The following is a 15,980-nucleotide window of genomic DNA, read 5'->3' on the forward strand; positions in this document are numbered from 1 at the left end:
AATCCAGGAGAAGGCTTTGGATTCCTGATGTTAATCGGATGAAACCCATCCTTTCAGATAGACACAAGATATTTCTAACATGCCTCTCCTGATAACAGATATTGTATAGATCTTATGGGGGAGGGGTTGTAAATTGCCACCCTAGGGTAGGTGTGTGACCCATTCTGTGATGGCTAGGTGATCGATCTTTCCACGGCTTCCCACTTGGGAAAGAAGCTGCTGGAGATCCCAGGCTGGGCTGGGAAGGGAGAGGTGTGACCGGCGCTGTCCCAGCGGCTGGCTGGCAGTCTCCCCCTCCCTTTGCCCCTGCCCATGCCCCTGTCCTTTCTTCCCAGGGAGGCACAGACTTGGAGAAGCACCGGGATCTCCTGATGGTGGAGAATGAGCGCCTTCGGCAGGACATGAAGCGATGTGAGGCCGAGCTGCAGGAGTTGAGAGCGCGGCCTCCCCCATGCCCGGACTGCGAGCACAGCAAGGTGCGCATGGACGGGGCAGCGCACGTTGGGTGGGGTCCGGACACAGAGCCTGGCGTTGGGGCAGGCCTGAACTGACCCCCAACTTCTCCCCCTGCCCCAGGAGAGTGCCCAGCTGCGAGAGAAGCTGGCCCAGCTGCAGGTGGAGACAGAGGAGCACAAGGGCCGGCTGGCTGAGCTCGGCCTGGAGGTGCAGCAGAAGACCAACCGCCTGGCAGAGGTCGAGCTGCGGCTCAAGGACTCTCTGGCCGAGAAGGCTGAGGAGGAGGAGAGGCTGAGCAGGCGCCTGCGGGACAGCCAGGAGACCATTGCCACCTTGAAGGCTCAGCCTCAGCCCGTTAAGGTGAGGCACACGCGCCCCTGACCCAGGCAGACTCCATTGGGCTGGAGGAGGTGCTGGCACAGGGAACTCCTAGGGGAGGGGACTCCCTCTACCAGTGCACATAGCCAGGCCCAACTGAGGAAAATCATTCTCCCATTGTAGATAGGCACCTTCCCTGCAATGTGGAAAGGTCCCCAGAGCAGTGAGAGGCGGAGGACATGGCCAACTCTGCATCATATAGCACAGTCTCAAGTTGGATAACTTCAAGAAAAATGGCCTTTGGAGAAACAGAGGAAACCAGCTAGTTTGACCCTTTCCTTTTACAGTTGAGGAAACTGAGTCTTAGTGTAAGGGACCTTGGGACATCTCTCTGAGATGATGTCACCCCTGCTTTGTAGCATCAAGGTGTATACACCTGGTGATGTCCATGTCATCTCTCCCATTAGAGGAAGAGCTCCTTGAAGGCAGACGCAGCTTTGGCTTTTCTTTGTTTTCTTGGCACTGAGCTCAGTGCCTGACACATGGTAGGTGTTTAATCAATGGGATCTGATTCATTGATGCCCATGTTTAGAAACTTAGATCGAAAGACCTCAGAGGCAACCCCTCCCCCTCTTCTCCCATTTTACAGATGAGGAAGCTAAGGCTGAGGGAGATTGATTCACCCATGGTTGCACAACTAGTGTGGGAGATGGGACTCAAACCCTGGTCTTCTTGACTTGAATCCAGCATCCTCTAAGGAATCATAGAGATCATCTAGTCTAAGCCTGTCACTTGACAGAGAAATAAATTGAGGCCCAGAGAGATCAGATGGCTTGTTTATGGTCATGAGAAGGGTTAAGTTGCAGAACCAAGTTTGAAGCCCATGAAACCCAGGACTCAGACACCTAAACCCTGGCTCAGCTGGTCCTTCTGTCCTGTGTGGGGTCAAGATGCTGCAGGGAGACCTTAGGAGAGACCAGGAAGGAAGTCATCCAGCAGAGGTAGAGGCTCTGCCAGTCTGGTCTGCATCTTTCTCTTCTCTCTCTCTCTCTCTCTCTCTCTCTGTCTCTCTCTGACTCTCTCTCTCTCTCTCTCTCTCTCTCTCTCTCTCTCTCTCTCTCTCTCTGTCTCTCTCTCTCTCTGTCTCTCTCTGTCTCTCTCTCTCTGTCTCTCTCTGTCTCTCCCTCTCTCTCTGTCTCTGTCTCTGTCTCTCTCTCCCTCCCTCCCTCTCTCCCCCCTCCCTCCCTCTCTCTCTTTCTTTCCCTCTCTCTCCCTCCCTGCTTCCCTCCCTCTCTCCCCCCTCCCTCCCTCCCTCCCTCCCTCTCTCTCTCTCTCTCTCTCTCTCTCTCTGGCTCTCTCTGTCTCAACTCTGTCTCCTGGTGAGATAATAACATTCCTCTCTGTGTACATGTGTTCATGCACATGTGTCTCCGTTAGTACATCATCAAGACGGTGGAAGTAGATTCATCCAAGACCAAGCAGGCCCTGTGTGAAACCCAAGCCCGGAACCAGTATTTACAGGAGCAGGTGGGGATGCAGAGACAGGTGCTGAAGGAAATGGAACAGCAACTTCAGAATTCTCAGCAGACAACAGCCCAGCTCAAGGCCCAGGTACAGCCCCTGAAGGAGCTCCCACATCCTTGCATGAACAAAATGGAGGGAGAAAAGGAGGGAGAAAAAGGGAGGAGAGGAAGAGAGAAGAGAGAGAGAAGAGAAAAGAAAGAAGAGAAAATAGAGGAGAGAAATTAGTTTGTTCAACAAATGCTTATTAAATGCCTGTGGTGTGCAGAACCCTGCAGTGGATGCTGGGAGGGATGTGAAGAGCTTTGCTAAGACATATTTTCCCTCAAGACGCTTCCACTCTAGTAAGGGGGTAAGAAGCGAGCGCACAAGGAGCCCTGATTTCATCAGTGTCTGTCTTTCCTCTGCCAAGGCACCTTTGATGGGTGCCTTAGGGGATGGACTTGGTGAGTGTCTATAGCCACAATTTATCAGCCAGTGGCCAGCCTGGTGACTGATGAGCCTTCCTGAATTTAGCCTCCTAGCAGTTCCAGGAATGAGACCCTTCATCATCTCTTGACACCAGGCATGTTCTCTGGTCCTCCCCCATTCCTATAACACTGCCCCTCCTCCCCTCTGACTACAGACATCTCCAGCTTCCTTTTAAAATCTCATCCTTTACTGGAAGTCTTCCCTAACCCCATTCATTCCAGTGCCTTCACTCTGCTAATCATCTCCTGCTCAGCCTGTACGTAGCATGTTTGGGCCTGTTTGTTCGCATTCTGTCTTTCCTGTTAGATTGTGAGTTCCTTGAGGCAGGGGCTGTTTTTGCCTCTTGGTATCCTCAGTGCTTAGCCCAGTGCCTGGCATACAGTTGGTGCTTAATAAATGTCAATTGATAACTAGGATTGTTCTGGAATGGCAGATGCACTCAATGACTAGGCTGTCCTCAAAGCCTTTCCAAAGTGGTAGGACCTTAGAGTCTTTGCATGACCTTTGGAAACCCAAGGTCTCCTCCCTTCCATGGGGAGGTCTCAGGGTAGCATGTTAGTATAAATTAAAGTCTCCATTGATATCTGTGCAATGATGAGAGAATTCAAGAAAGTCCAACAATCAGTCAGCAAGCATTTTTTCAGTCCTTGTTTTTGTGCTGGGTCCTGTGCAAAGCACCAATGATGCAAAGACAGGCAAAATTCAAGTTTTTTCCTTCAGGTACCTCCCGTTCTAATCATGTGCAGAGAACAAGATACGTACAAGAATGTACAGAGAGTATAGAAGGCACCAGCAGTTTGGAGGATTAGGGAGAGCCTCCTGCAGAGGATAAGGGCTAAGCTGGACCTTGAAGAAAGTGGGGGAAACAGAGGCAGAGATGGGAGAGAGAGCATTTCCAGGTATGGGGCACAACCAGTGCAAAGAGATGGGAATGTTCTGGTGAGAAATGACAAGTGTGGCTAGATGGCTTAGTGAGTATTTATCAACTGACTGATCGCAGAATTTAAGAAGTGTAGAAAGGTAGGAAGGAGCCAGGCTATGAAGTGCTTTGAATGCCACCCAGCAGGTGACCCACTCAGTTCCATAAACGTTTACTGAAGACTCAACTGTGCGCTTTGTAATCAATGCTTATGGATCAGCTGGCTGCCAATTGCTTCTGAGTTTTAGAGTTCTGGGCAGCCACAGCATGCAGAGAATCATCGAACTACAATGTCTTACAGAGTAGGCATTCATTAAATGTTTGATGAATGAATATTGAGTTGACTCATAGAATCAGTGTCAGATCTCTGAAACCTAGAGAGAGGTGGGAGTCGCCTGGGGAGTTAGTGACAAAACTGAGGCTAGAAAATAGACCTTCCATGTCTCCTCCCTGACTGTTCAGGGCTTTTGCCATCACCTGCAAATGTGATATGGGGATGTGGGAATGTGGGGGAGGGGGGCCTGATGTGCCTTCTCCAGAGGGTTTCTTTGACTGGTGGCCCATGGATGCAGTTTATCCATGCTGTCTTCTCCCCTACTCCCAGATCATGATGTATGAGTCAGAGTTGGAGCGGGCTCATGGGCAGATGCTGGAGGAGATGCAGACCATGGAAGAGGACAAGAATCGGGCCATTGAGGAAGCTTTTGCGAGAGCCCAAGTAGAAATGAAGGCTGTGCATGAAAACCTAGCAGGTGAGAGGGGGAGGGGAGCCCTTTCCTCCTACCACTGTCCATTCCCCCCCGATTGGCTGGGCTTCACTTTCTGGTGATATCTACTCTGCCTTTAGGCACTGCCAAAAGGGAGCGCTAACCATTTGCCGTCCCTGGTGGAAATCACTCACTTTCCATTTCTTCTCCCTCATTTCCAGGTGTCAGGACCAATCTCCTGACTCTGCAGCCAGCCCTTCGGACCCTCACCAATGACTACAATGGCCTGAAGAGGCAGGTTCGAGATTTCCCTCTCCTACTGCAGGAAGCCCTAAGGAGTGCCAGAGCAGAGGTGGGCATTGTGAAGTGGCCGGAGTGAGATTCTTACCTACTCACTCCAAAGACATGATTCCCATCCCCACTCCCCATCCCTATCCCCCAGCCTTCCTTAGTGAACTTAGAGGCCTCTTGGCTATCTCTTTCGGATTCTTGGATCTGGATTTCTTCTAGCCCTTTCATTTAATTTATAGAGACAAAAAGTAAGGCTGAGAGGGACTGGGCAAATGACTTGTCTAGGGACACACAGCAAGTTGATGTTAGCGCCTAGACAAATCCCAGTTCAGTGCTCTGTCCATTATGACCTACTGTCTCCCAAGCTTCCCCAAGGTATGGGGAAAGGAAGCCCCATCAGGGCTCTGCGTTCTCATATGCTAGGGGAGGACTTAAAAAAGTTACTTTCTTGGTCTTCCATCAGATTGGCCAAGCCATCGAAGAGGTGAACACCACAAACCGTGAGCTGCTCAGGAAATACCGCCGGGAACTACAGCTCCGCAAAAAGTGCCACAATGAGCTGGTGAGGCTGAAAGGTGAGGAAGAAAGGAGGAGGGTAGGGTCAGACTGAGGCCTGTGAGGGAAGGAAGGAGAAGGAGGAGAATGGTAGAGACATCACCAAATGAGAGTTGGTGCTACAATTCTGGCACATGTTGAGTGAGAGGAAAACATTTTCAGAAAGTTTCTGAAATCGAATAAATGTTGTCTTTCAGCCATGGACCCCTGGCCTCGCAGGATCCATTGAGACAATATTTTGTAAGGTGCTTAGCTCAGCTTCTGGCACACAGAAAGTGTTTAATAAACGCTTATTAAATGCACTGTGCCTGATATATAGCAAGTACTTAATAAAAGTGCTTAATAATTTTTTTAAAATATTTTTATCTTGTTAAATGTTCCCCAATTACGTCAATGTTTTATAATGAAATAGATTTCAATATTTATTTTTATTTCACTAAATATTTCTCAATTATGTATAAAAATTTTTAACATTTAAAAAAAAAATTTGAGCTCCAAATTCCCTTCCTCCCTTCCATCCCTTCCTGATCTCTTGAGAACGCAAGCAATGTGATATTGGTTATACATGGGAAGTCATGCAAAGCATATTGCCATGTAGCAAAAGACCCCCACTCCCAATTGAAGAAAGTGAAAAAAAAAATACTTCAATCTGTACTCAGAATTCATTAGTTCACTCTCTGGGGGTTGATAGCATTTTTCATCATGGGTCCTTTTAAATTGTCTTGGATCATTGTATGGATCAGAGTAGTACTTAATAATTTTTGAGATTTAACTGGTCCCAGAAACCTTGTTGGAGGTTGTTTCTGTATTTGCTGTCAATCATCATGGGCCCTAAAGTTCTAGTGACAGTAATAGCCTGTTCGTGTTGCTCCTTCTTGGCAGCTGGACTTGAAATCAGAAAGACCTGAGTTCAAATCCAGCCTCAGACACAGCTTAGCTGTGTGACCCTCGGCAAGTCACTTAACCACTGTCTGCCTCAGATTTCTCAACTATAAAACAAAGGTAGTAATAGCATCTAACTCCTAGGGGTGTTGTGAGGAACAAATGCAGTAATGTTTGTAAAGTGCTTAGTATGATATCTGACACATAGTAGGCTCTTAATAAATGTTTCGTCTCTTCCTACTTTGCTTTGCACAAGTCCTATATTATTTATTATCATGTTTTATATGTACCCCCCTCCTGAGAAAAAAAACAACAACCTTGTAGCCAATATCTGCATGATCTAGCAAAGTATTTTTTTTAATTTAATTAATTTATTTGTTTTCAGTTTTCAACAATCACTTCTGTAAGTCTTAAATTTTCTCTCCCTTCCCCTTCTCCTCCCTCCCAGAGATGGCTTGCACTCTTATATGGATTCTACACATACATTCTTATTAAACACATTTTCCCATTAGTCATGTTGCATAGAAGAATTAAAATGAATGGGAGAAACCATGAGAAAAACCAAGATAAGACATAACACAAGAGAAAATAGCCTGTTTCATTCTGTGTTCTGATTCCACAGTTCTTTCTCTGGATGTGGATGACATTTTGCCTCAAAAGTCCTTTGGGAATGTTTTAGGTCCTTGCATTGATGTGAAAGGCTAAGTCTATCAGAAAGAGTCCTCGCACACTATGGCTGTTACTGTGTACAATATTCTCCTGGTTCTGCTGATTTAGCATCAAATCATACAAGTCTTTCCAGGCCTCTCTGAAGTCTTTCTGTTCATCATTTCTTATAGTACAATAGTATTCCATTACGTTCATATACCACAATTTGTTGAGCCATTCCCAAATGGATGGGCATCCCCTCAATTTCCAGTTCTTGGCCACCACACAAAGAGCTACTATAAATATTTTTGTACATATGGGTCCTTTTCCCATTTTTGTGATCTCTTTGGGATACAGTCCTAGAAGCAGTAATGCTGGGTCAAAGGGTATGCACATTTTTGGAACCCTTTGGACGTAATTCCAAATTGCTCTCCAGAGCGGTTGGATCAGCTCATAGCTCCACCAACAATGAATTAGTGTTCCAACTCCCCCACATCTTCTCCAACATTTATCATCTTCCTGTTCTGTCCTGTTAGCCAATCTGATAGTTGTGATGTGGTACCTCAAAGTTGTTTTAATTTGCATTTCTCAAATCAATAGTGATTTAGAGCATTTTTTCATATGTCTATAGATAGCTTTAATTTCTTCCTCTGAAAACTGCCTGTTCATATCTTTTGACCATTTATCAATTGGGGAATGACTTGTATTTTTGTACATTTGTCTCAGTTCTCTATATATAGCAAAGTATTTCTTGAGCTGAGTAAATGTTTATTGAAATGAGACTGTGAGAATTTTTCACAGGATTACTATTTCCAGTTAACACTCATCTTTATTTTTAACCTTTCTCCTTTGCACCCCATAATGAAGGAAACATCCGTGTGATTGGTCGGGTCCGACCCATCACCAAAGAAGATGGGGACGGGCCTGAGGCCAGCAACGCAGTGACCTTTGACTCCGATGATGATGCTGTCATCCACCTGCTACATAAGGGAAAGCCCGTGTCTTTTGAGCTGGACAAGGTGTTCCCTCCACACGCAACCCAACAAGATGTGAGTGATGTGCCCCCTTGCCAGAGAAAACCAGTCAACAAGAATTTATTAAGCATCTACTGTGTGCCAGGCTCTGAGCTAAGCAATGTTGAGGTAAAGAAAGACAAAAAAAAAAAAATGTGGTCCCTGCTCTGACCGCTCTGTACACTCACAGACAGAGTACAAAGAATACAAAGAGCTTGTCTATACATACACCATAGATGGAAGGCAAATGCAAAGGGACAGGCATTAGCAGCTGGGAGGGCGGGGAAAACAGAGGCCATGGCTGTGACTGGCATCTCTTCTGCCAACTCCTCTTTGCTCCAGACTTGGAGAAGAGACAAAAAGGACCCAGGAGGTTTACACATCACCTCCAGGCTCCAATGGGAAGGATTCCTCCAAAAAGTCCGGTGACCTGTTGGAGGGCAAGACCAAGGCATCTTATCTTAATGTGTCTAATATACCTAGGTTTTTTGAGTTAAGGAGTCAGATCATAGAAGGTTGGACCCTCAGTACCATCAAATACCTCCTCCTCCTCTTCCTCCTTTGCACTCCACAGCTCCATCCCCTATAAAGCCCTGCAATAAGCAAGGTACTCTTCTGTTGGTGGTGCTAATGACATCATAGGATGTCTGAGTGATCACCTGGTCTGGTCCCTTCTTGTCACAGATGGGAAGACTGAGGTCTGTAGAGGTCAGGTGAATTATCTAAGCTCACATAACAATAATAACACCATTTATATAGTGTGCCAGATACGGTGCTAAGCATTTTACAAATATCTCCTCTGATCTTCACAACAACCCCACAATGTAGGTGCTATTATTTTCTCCATTTTACAGATGAGGAAACTGAGGCAAATACGTTAAATGACTCACCCTAGGTCACACAGTGATTAAACGTCTGAAGCTAGATTTGAACTGTCAACAGAGATAATAATAGCACTTATCTTTCTAGGTGGTTCCAAGATCAAATGAGATGATATTTGTAAAGTGCCTGGCACACAGTAGGTACTATATAAGTGATTATTCCTTCCATTTCCCAGTACAAAGCCTGAGGAAGGAGTTAGGGCAAGCAAAATGAAGCACTTTCAATTTCATGACTTTAGGAAAATCCTTTTCATTTAACAATAAGAAATGAATTATTCATCTATCCAACTGTATAATGATCTGCTTGTTATTAAATAAATGCATCATTATTCATCTGTTCAGCTCCATAGTGACATTATTATTATAAGAAAGCTCTATTTAGGAAGACTCTTCATTTATTCATTCAGTAATAACAATACATTGTTGTATTTTGTTAATAAAGAATTTATTGGTGGCTGAATGAATGGATGAACAGAATTTTCCCAAAAGTCTCTCCTACATTTGTGAAATAAAACCATTGAGCTCCAAGATGCCTTGAGTGTGAACCAGAGTCTCGACTCCCTTCTCGTTGCTTATGGGGACATTATTTGCAAAAGAGAAGACCAAATGGCATCCTGCAAGCCAGGTGCCTGACTCACCTTCCCTCTCTTCTCCCATCCTCCTTGGCAGGTGTTCCAAGAAGTCCAGGCTTTGATCACTTCCTGCATTGATGGCTACAACGTTTGCATTTTTGCCTACGGACAGACGGGTGCTGGCAAAACATACACGATGGAGGTATGGACTTCTCAGTGGACTTCCTTGTGTGCTGACTCTGGTTTCTGTCTACAGCTACCCTGTCGGACATTTTCTCAGTGATGTCCAAAAGGAGATTGGGATGCTTGGTCTAGGAGAACCGTCATTCAGGCCTCCACTATTAAAGGACTTCTGGGGTTAAAAAGACAAATTCCTGCTAATTCTAATTCTTCTAGTTTCCAATTCTAATCTAAATCTTTCAGTTTTTTCTAATTCATCAATTGGAACTGACCCTAAAAGAAATAGGACTGGGCCTTCAATCCAGTCTTAATAAGGAAAATGATTTTGGTATCCGAGTGGACCAAAATAGATGTCTGTAGTATGACATGATAGTCCCCAGAGGTCAGGTGATTTTAGGCTGTGTTAATAGAGATTGTTGCTGTTGTGTTCATCCTTTTTTTAAGAGAACTATGACATCAGAGAAATGATGATATGACTTGCACTTGAGTGTTCAGAGTGAGGAAGGAAATATATAATTGTCTTCCTCCTTGATGAGACCACATCTAGAGTACACAGTGGTGTATAGTTCTGAGCACTGCCATGTAGGAAGACTGGAGGCCGGATCATCCAAGGATATGTCAATGAATCTAGTACATGTGGCTTGGAGAATAATAAAGTACTTTGGATCATAGATTATAGCATCCTTGATAATTGGAGTTGGAAGAGAACTTAGAAATCATCTAGCCTCTCCCTTTCCTTTGACAAATGAGGAAACTGAGTCTTAGAAAAGTTGAGACTTGCTTAAGGTCACATGTTCTAACTCCAGATTCAATGGTCCTTCTGTTTTGCACCATGCTGTGGAGCTGGGCTTGCCCTCAGAGATCATCAGATCTAGGCCCTCCCCATTCCTCTTCCTCTCCATTGAGGCTCAGAAGAAAATAAGTAACTAGAGGGTATGACATTAGCCCATGTTCCCATGGGGTGATCTGGAAAGTCTAGAAGAGTTGAGTTCAGAGGGACCCCCCTAGTCTGCTTGGCCCCTCAAGCAGAACTAGGATTGGTGGGTAGAAGTTGCCAAGAGGCAGACTTTTGGTTCAATATAGTCAGTCATTTCAGTTATTTCCAACTCTGTGACCCCATTTGGGGATTTCTTGGCAAAGATACTGGAGGGGTTTGTCATTTCCTTCTCCAACTTGTTTTACAGATGAGGAAACTGAAGCAAGCAGGGTTAAGTGACTTGCCCAGGGTCACACAGTAAATGTCTGAGGCTGGATTTAAACTCAGGTCCTTCAGACTCCAGGCCCAGATCTCAATCCACTGTAATTAGTTCTCAAAAAGTGGAGTGCTCTACATTCCCAGGCAGAGGCTGTGTTAACTTTTATCCTGAATGCTGTAGAAATATCTCCTATTCTCTTACCACCTAGAATTAACCTCTGAAGTGCCTTCCAGTGCTGAGATTCTGTCAGGTAGAGAAAGAGCACCTGGCCTGGGGTCAGGAAGTCTGAGTTCAAATCACTAGCTGTGTGGCCTTGGGTTCTCAACTAGAAAATGCGGATAGTAAAAATACCTACCTCCCAGGGTTGTTGTGCGGATCTGAGACAACATATAGCAAGTTCTTTGTGAAACTTTAAACAGCCTATGAATGCTCACTGTCTTTGATAAAGGTGCCCATACTGATAAGCCCAGAACAGTTTGCACAATGCACTCTTGGCAAAAGTCTGTTTATTTGACAGATTCAGTTCAATTCACCAAACATTTATCATATGCCTGCTCTATGCAAGGTACTGTGTTAGGCCTTGTGTGTAGTAGGTGCCAAGCTCTGCCATGATCTGGGAGGCTGGTAGTATGAAAAACAGTCTCATGATCTAGGATCCTGTGAAAATTCTTGGCATGGGATAGTTGGGTAGCTGAGGGGCAGACTGGGGGCCCCTTGTTACTGAAGGAGGCAACCCAGTCTTTGTCAAGGGATACTGAGGAAGTAAGTGCTTGCCCCATTGACCATTCCACAAAGGCTAGCACCAGTCCTTGTCCTCGGGGGATGTCCAGGCAGGGGACTGATGCAGCCAATGCAGGGCTGTATTTCTGAAAGCTGGCACAGCCCTGGGTATCTCCATAGGAACAAATATGGCTATCCTACTGACCCAGGGATTGTATGGAATCTCCCTAAGACCCTGGATCTTTCTCTGGGCTCCACAGTCCAAGGAAGAGATAGGTGGAGAATCACAGTGGAGAAGGTGCCCCAAAGCTTTGGGAGGGTCCAGAACACACAAGGGAAGGTCAGAGGTCTGTGGATCATTCAGTCTAAGAAGAGAAGAGTGAGGGGGAATAATGGTCCCTGAATGTATAAAGGGAAGTCTGCCTGTCCTCCCAAAGATCCCTCAAACAGGAGCCAGCAGCATGAGAGATTTAGGTTAGTGATAAGGAAGGACTTCCAGACAGTGAAGAGAAAGGATAAAAACCTTCCCTTGGGCTTGATGTAACTTCCTTTTAGCTGTTGGTAGTTCTAGAGTGCTGCTTTTCAGCGCTTGTGGGTGAGAGGAGAGTGGGTGGGTGGGAGGAGGAGCACAGCAGCCCAGGAGGAGGGCTTTGAGGTCTGGGGCAAGAGGAGCAGAAACAGGCCTTTCCAGATGAAGCAGTTTCACAGAAACCCGACCTGGGCCCGGAAAGTTTAGAAGCAAGGAGTTTGGCACATAGTAAGTGCTTCATAAATGTACCTTCATTCATTTATTCACGCTCGTGGGCTCAACCTCCCCCCTCCCCATTCTTGCTGAGATTCTGGGGGCTGGGATGGGGGAGGTAGAGGCAGGGGTGGGGAGGGTGCCAGGCTGAATCAAGGCATAGGGAGAGAGCGCTGTCCTCCTCACTCCAGTTCAGAGGAAGAGGCCCTCCAAAGCACAACTCTGTGCAAGGGCCCCGTCGGGGAGAGGGAGGGAGATAGGATCCCTGCTTTCAGGGAGTTTTAAATCCAATTGAAAGGGCAGAATCACACAGAGAAAACCAAAGAACAGTCATGTCTTCTGCAGCTCGTCTGGCCCTCTGGATTCAGGCTCTGAAGAGCTTAGCCTCTACCTCATCTCTCTGCCTCTTACCATTTGTGCGATCTTGGCCAAGGGACTGGGGCCTCAGTTTTCTGCCTTGTGAGAAGAGGGGATTGAACTGCATCATCCCCAAGATCCCACTCTGCTCTGAATTTGAAACCCAACATTGCTGATTGGCTCAGTTTAGTTCGCTAAGCATCTATTATGTACCTACTGTATGCAAGATACTGTATTAGGTCTTGTGAATAGCTGGTGAGCCCCCAAAATACACACTGTAATACTCAACTGTACACTTGTCATTGAATGGTTCTCTAGTTGTTTTGTGTATCTAATTTGTCTTGGGTCCTCCAGTAGGTGCCAAGATGCTTGAACACAGGGAGTTTATCCTATGCTAGTTTTATCCTTCAAGAGTTATCTTAGCACAGAGAAAAGGCATATAGAAGATGCCTGATAAATATTTGTTGATGCAGTGACTGATGAAATACAAGGCTGTGTTGTACAAACTAATCACCCTAAGAAGTCAGAAATGAGAGAGAAGGCTCCCTAGGGGACGTGGAGCTTGTATTGGGCCTTAAAGGGGGGAGCGGATAGGGATTAAGTGTAGAAGGGGGCAACAGAGGGCATTCTGGATGGTAGGACCTACATGAGCAAAAACATGGTGGTAGGAATGACAATGATATTTTGTAGGAAAGGTAGAATTGTAACATCATGGACCTAGACCCAGAAAGAACCTTAGAGATACCTAGGCCAATGCTTTCATTTTCCAGAGAAGAAACAGAGGCATGGAAAGGTTAGGTGACTTCCCTGAGTTGGTGAGTGATAGAAGGGGAGGATTTGAGCCTGATTTTAAAACAGAAAATCTGTATTAGAGATGAGCGTGGGTCAGTCCAGTTAATGGAAAGCCTTGAATGCCAGTCTGACCATTTGGATCTGCTGAGATTTCTACATCAATCTCACCTGAGGAGTTTCCCTTTCTTCCTTCAGGGAACGATTGAAAACCCAGGGATAAATCAGCGAGCCCTTCGGCTGCTCTTCTCCGAGGTGCAGGAGAAGGCATCAGATTGGGAATACGCCATCACAGTCAGCGTGGCAGAGATCTACAATGAAGCCCTCAGGTAGTGGGGCTCAGTGAGGAGGGGAGGGAAGGCCTCGGTGCCCCGCACACTACTTTTGGGATGGATGTCTTGCTTCCTAGGGGAGGTGGGAACAATGAGGGAGGCAGAGATGGGCTGGATGCAAGGAAGAGACTTCCTACCAGCCAGAGCTCTCCAGGGGCAATATGGGGGAAAGGTAAAGAGTTCGTATCTCAGAGGTATTCAGATGGAGTGTTGTTTGTCATTCATTCTCAAAGACAACCAGTGATATCAGGAAGGTGATGTCATGACTTGCAAGTTAATTGGGTTTAAGTGAGGCAGGGCTGTGCAAAGTCACCAGCTTCACTTTCTCCTCTGGAGCCATTTGGGTCATGTGGCCAGACAGGAGAAATGGAGATGGCCCCATTCAGGTGGGAGCCAGGTGACCACTTGTCACGGATGCTGGGAAGGGGATGTCTGTCTGTTCAGGTACTAGTTGAATTACATGGCCACTGAAGACCCTTCTACCTTTGAGTGTCTGTGATCAGTGTGGTTCTTAGGGGTTACTCTATGGTCTTCAGTACAGAAAGAATGTGCAAGGCAAGTATGTTAAGAAATCCTGAGCCAACATGGGAATTCTAAAGGAAATAATCGCTATTAAAAAATAAAATCAGCTCTTGTTCCCTTGGGCCTTCTCATTCCCTGGGTCTTAAAGAGATTACTGGTAGCTGTGTGACCCTGGGAAAGTCAATTAGCCTCTCTTTGCCTCAGTTTGCTCATCTGTAAAATGAGGATAATAGAAGTACAGCCCTCACAGGGTTCTCATCAGTATGAAATGAGATACTTTTTGTAATGTACTTGGCAAACCTTAAAATGCCAGAGCTGCTAATGCTCCTTTGGTTGGTTCAGAATACTCTGAACTTTATCGAATTTCTTAAAGTCCTTTGCCTGGCTCTCCTTGGGTCGCATTTTTCCTTGTATCACTGTCTCCTAGCCTCTTTTATTAGACTGTAAGCCCCTCTAGGGCAGGGACAGGGCCATTGTTCCATTGCTGTGTCCCCAATGTCCAGCATAGTGCCTCGCCTGGATCAGAGATTTAATAAATGTTTTTTGAATTATATTATAGGTGAAGAGACAAACCCTCCCAAGCTTTAACTGGGCTAATGGGGAAGCCTCTAGCTGAATGTTGGGGGGTGAGGAACTTTCAGATCCAGCTTCTCTGAGAAGAGCCCCAGTGACCTTGACCTTGGTGGAACAAACAACCCCTCCTGGTGTCCATCTTAGTTTATCTGCCCAATGGGGCAGTGAGACGGCAGTGAAGAGGAGGGTCCCCTAGGATCCTGACTCCAAACTCTGGTGGGGGTCCCTAGACTCACTTAAGCCTTGCTCAGACTCTCCCTCCAGCATATTGGAGGCAAGAATGCCCGATGCCCAGCAGGGGCAGCGAAGGCCAAAAATTCCTGCTTTAGACAATAAGTTATAAGGTGGTTTGTCATTCTGGTTTTTGAAAAATGGATTGAGTTCATGCTTTTTCAGCTGAGGCAGCTCACTGTGGAGCCAGGCTCTGACTACCTTTGTCCCTCTTTTCTCCAGGGACTTGCTGGGAAAGGAGCCACAGGAGAAGCTGGAGATCAAGCTGTGTCCTGATGGCAGTGGCCAACTGTATGTCCCAGGGCTGACGGAATTCAAAGTGCAGAGTGTGGAAGATATTAACAGGGTTTGTAGAGACGTAGGCATGGGAGGCCTCCTTCACTGATTGGGGATGGAACTCAGGGGAGGATCTTTGTCCTGGGATGGAAACTCTAGCTTTATAGGCCAAGTCCTAGGGGCAGACTTACCCACTTTGAATTCAGTTGTTCCTCCCTGGACTGGGGATGTCAGTCAATCATGGGCACTTACTGAACACCTACTGTTTACCAGGCACCATGCTAGGTGCTGGGAATACAAAGAAGGCTACAGACAGTCCCAGGTCTTAAGGAGTTCTCAATGTGATGAGGAAAGACAACTGGCAAACAGCTATATGCAAGATAGACAGGATAAACTGGAGATAATCAGTAGAGGAAAAGAGTGTGTGAAGGCGTGTGAGCTGGTGCTCCCTAGACAGGCTGTACCAGAAGTGGAAAGGCATTATGGTGTAATGAACATCGTATTTAGAATCAGAAGACCCATGTTGTAATCTTGCCTCTGATACTTAGTCACCTGGGACAGCTGTCCTTCACTTCCCCATGTGTCCTGGAGGAAGTCACCTTCTCTCTCTGGCCTTAGTTTCCCTGCCTGTAAAATAAGGAACTGGTACTAGCTACCCTATAACATTTCTCCCAGCTCTGACCCTTTGTGGCTAAGTGATACTTCCGTGGCGAGAGAGAGAGAGAGAGAGAGAGAGAGAGAGAGAGAGAGAGAGAGAGAGAGAGAGAAGAGAAAGCTTAGGAAGCATTGGAACCCCAATAAATTGTATCTGCCCCTTGGTTAAAAAGT

At 46.2% G+C, this 15,980-nt stretch overlaps 1 protein-coding gene across 10 annotated transcripts in view; it reads left to right on the forward strand.

Annotated features, from left to right (window-relative positions):
* KIFC3 (kinesin family member C3) overlaps positions 1-15,980 on the forward strand; it is a 59,097-nt gene that overhangs the window by 33,086 nt on the left and 10,031 nt on the right. For 9 of the 10 annotated variants that reach the window (XM_072636694.1, XM_072636693.1, XM_072636691.1 and 6 more), the window contains 10 exons: positions 336-476; positions 577-816; positions 2,212-2,385; positions 4,290-4,437; positions 4,614-4,744; positions 5,147-5,258; positions 7,636-7,817; positions 9,332-9,436; positions 13,417-13,547; positions 15,099-15,222. In XM_072636694.1, the coding sequence (XP_072492795.1) occupies positions 336-476; positions 577-816; positions 2,212-2,385; positions 4,290-4,437; positions 4,614-4,744; positions 5,147-5,258; positions 7,636-7,817; positions 9,332-9,436; positions 13,417-13,547; positions 15,099-15,222 (1,488 nt within the window). The remainder of the gene's footprint in view (positions 1-335; positions 477-576; positions 817-2,211; positions 2,386-4,289; positions 4,438-4,613; positions 4,745-5,146; positions 5,259-7,635; positions 7,818-9,331; positions 9,437-13,416; positions 13,548-15,098; positions 15,223-15,980) is intronic. The other variant, XM_072636695.1, reaches the window with a different exon arrangement.

Source organism: Notamacropus eugenii, chromosome 1, assembly GCF_028372415.1.
Source record: "Notamacropus eugenii isolate mMacEug1 chromosome 1, mMacEug1.pri_v2, whole genome shotgun sequence".
Taxonomy (NCBI): Eukaryota; Metazoa; Chordata; class Mammalia; order Diprotodontia; family Macropodidae; genus Notamacropus; species Notamacropus eugenii.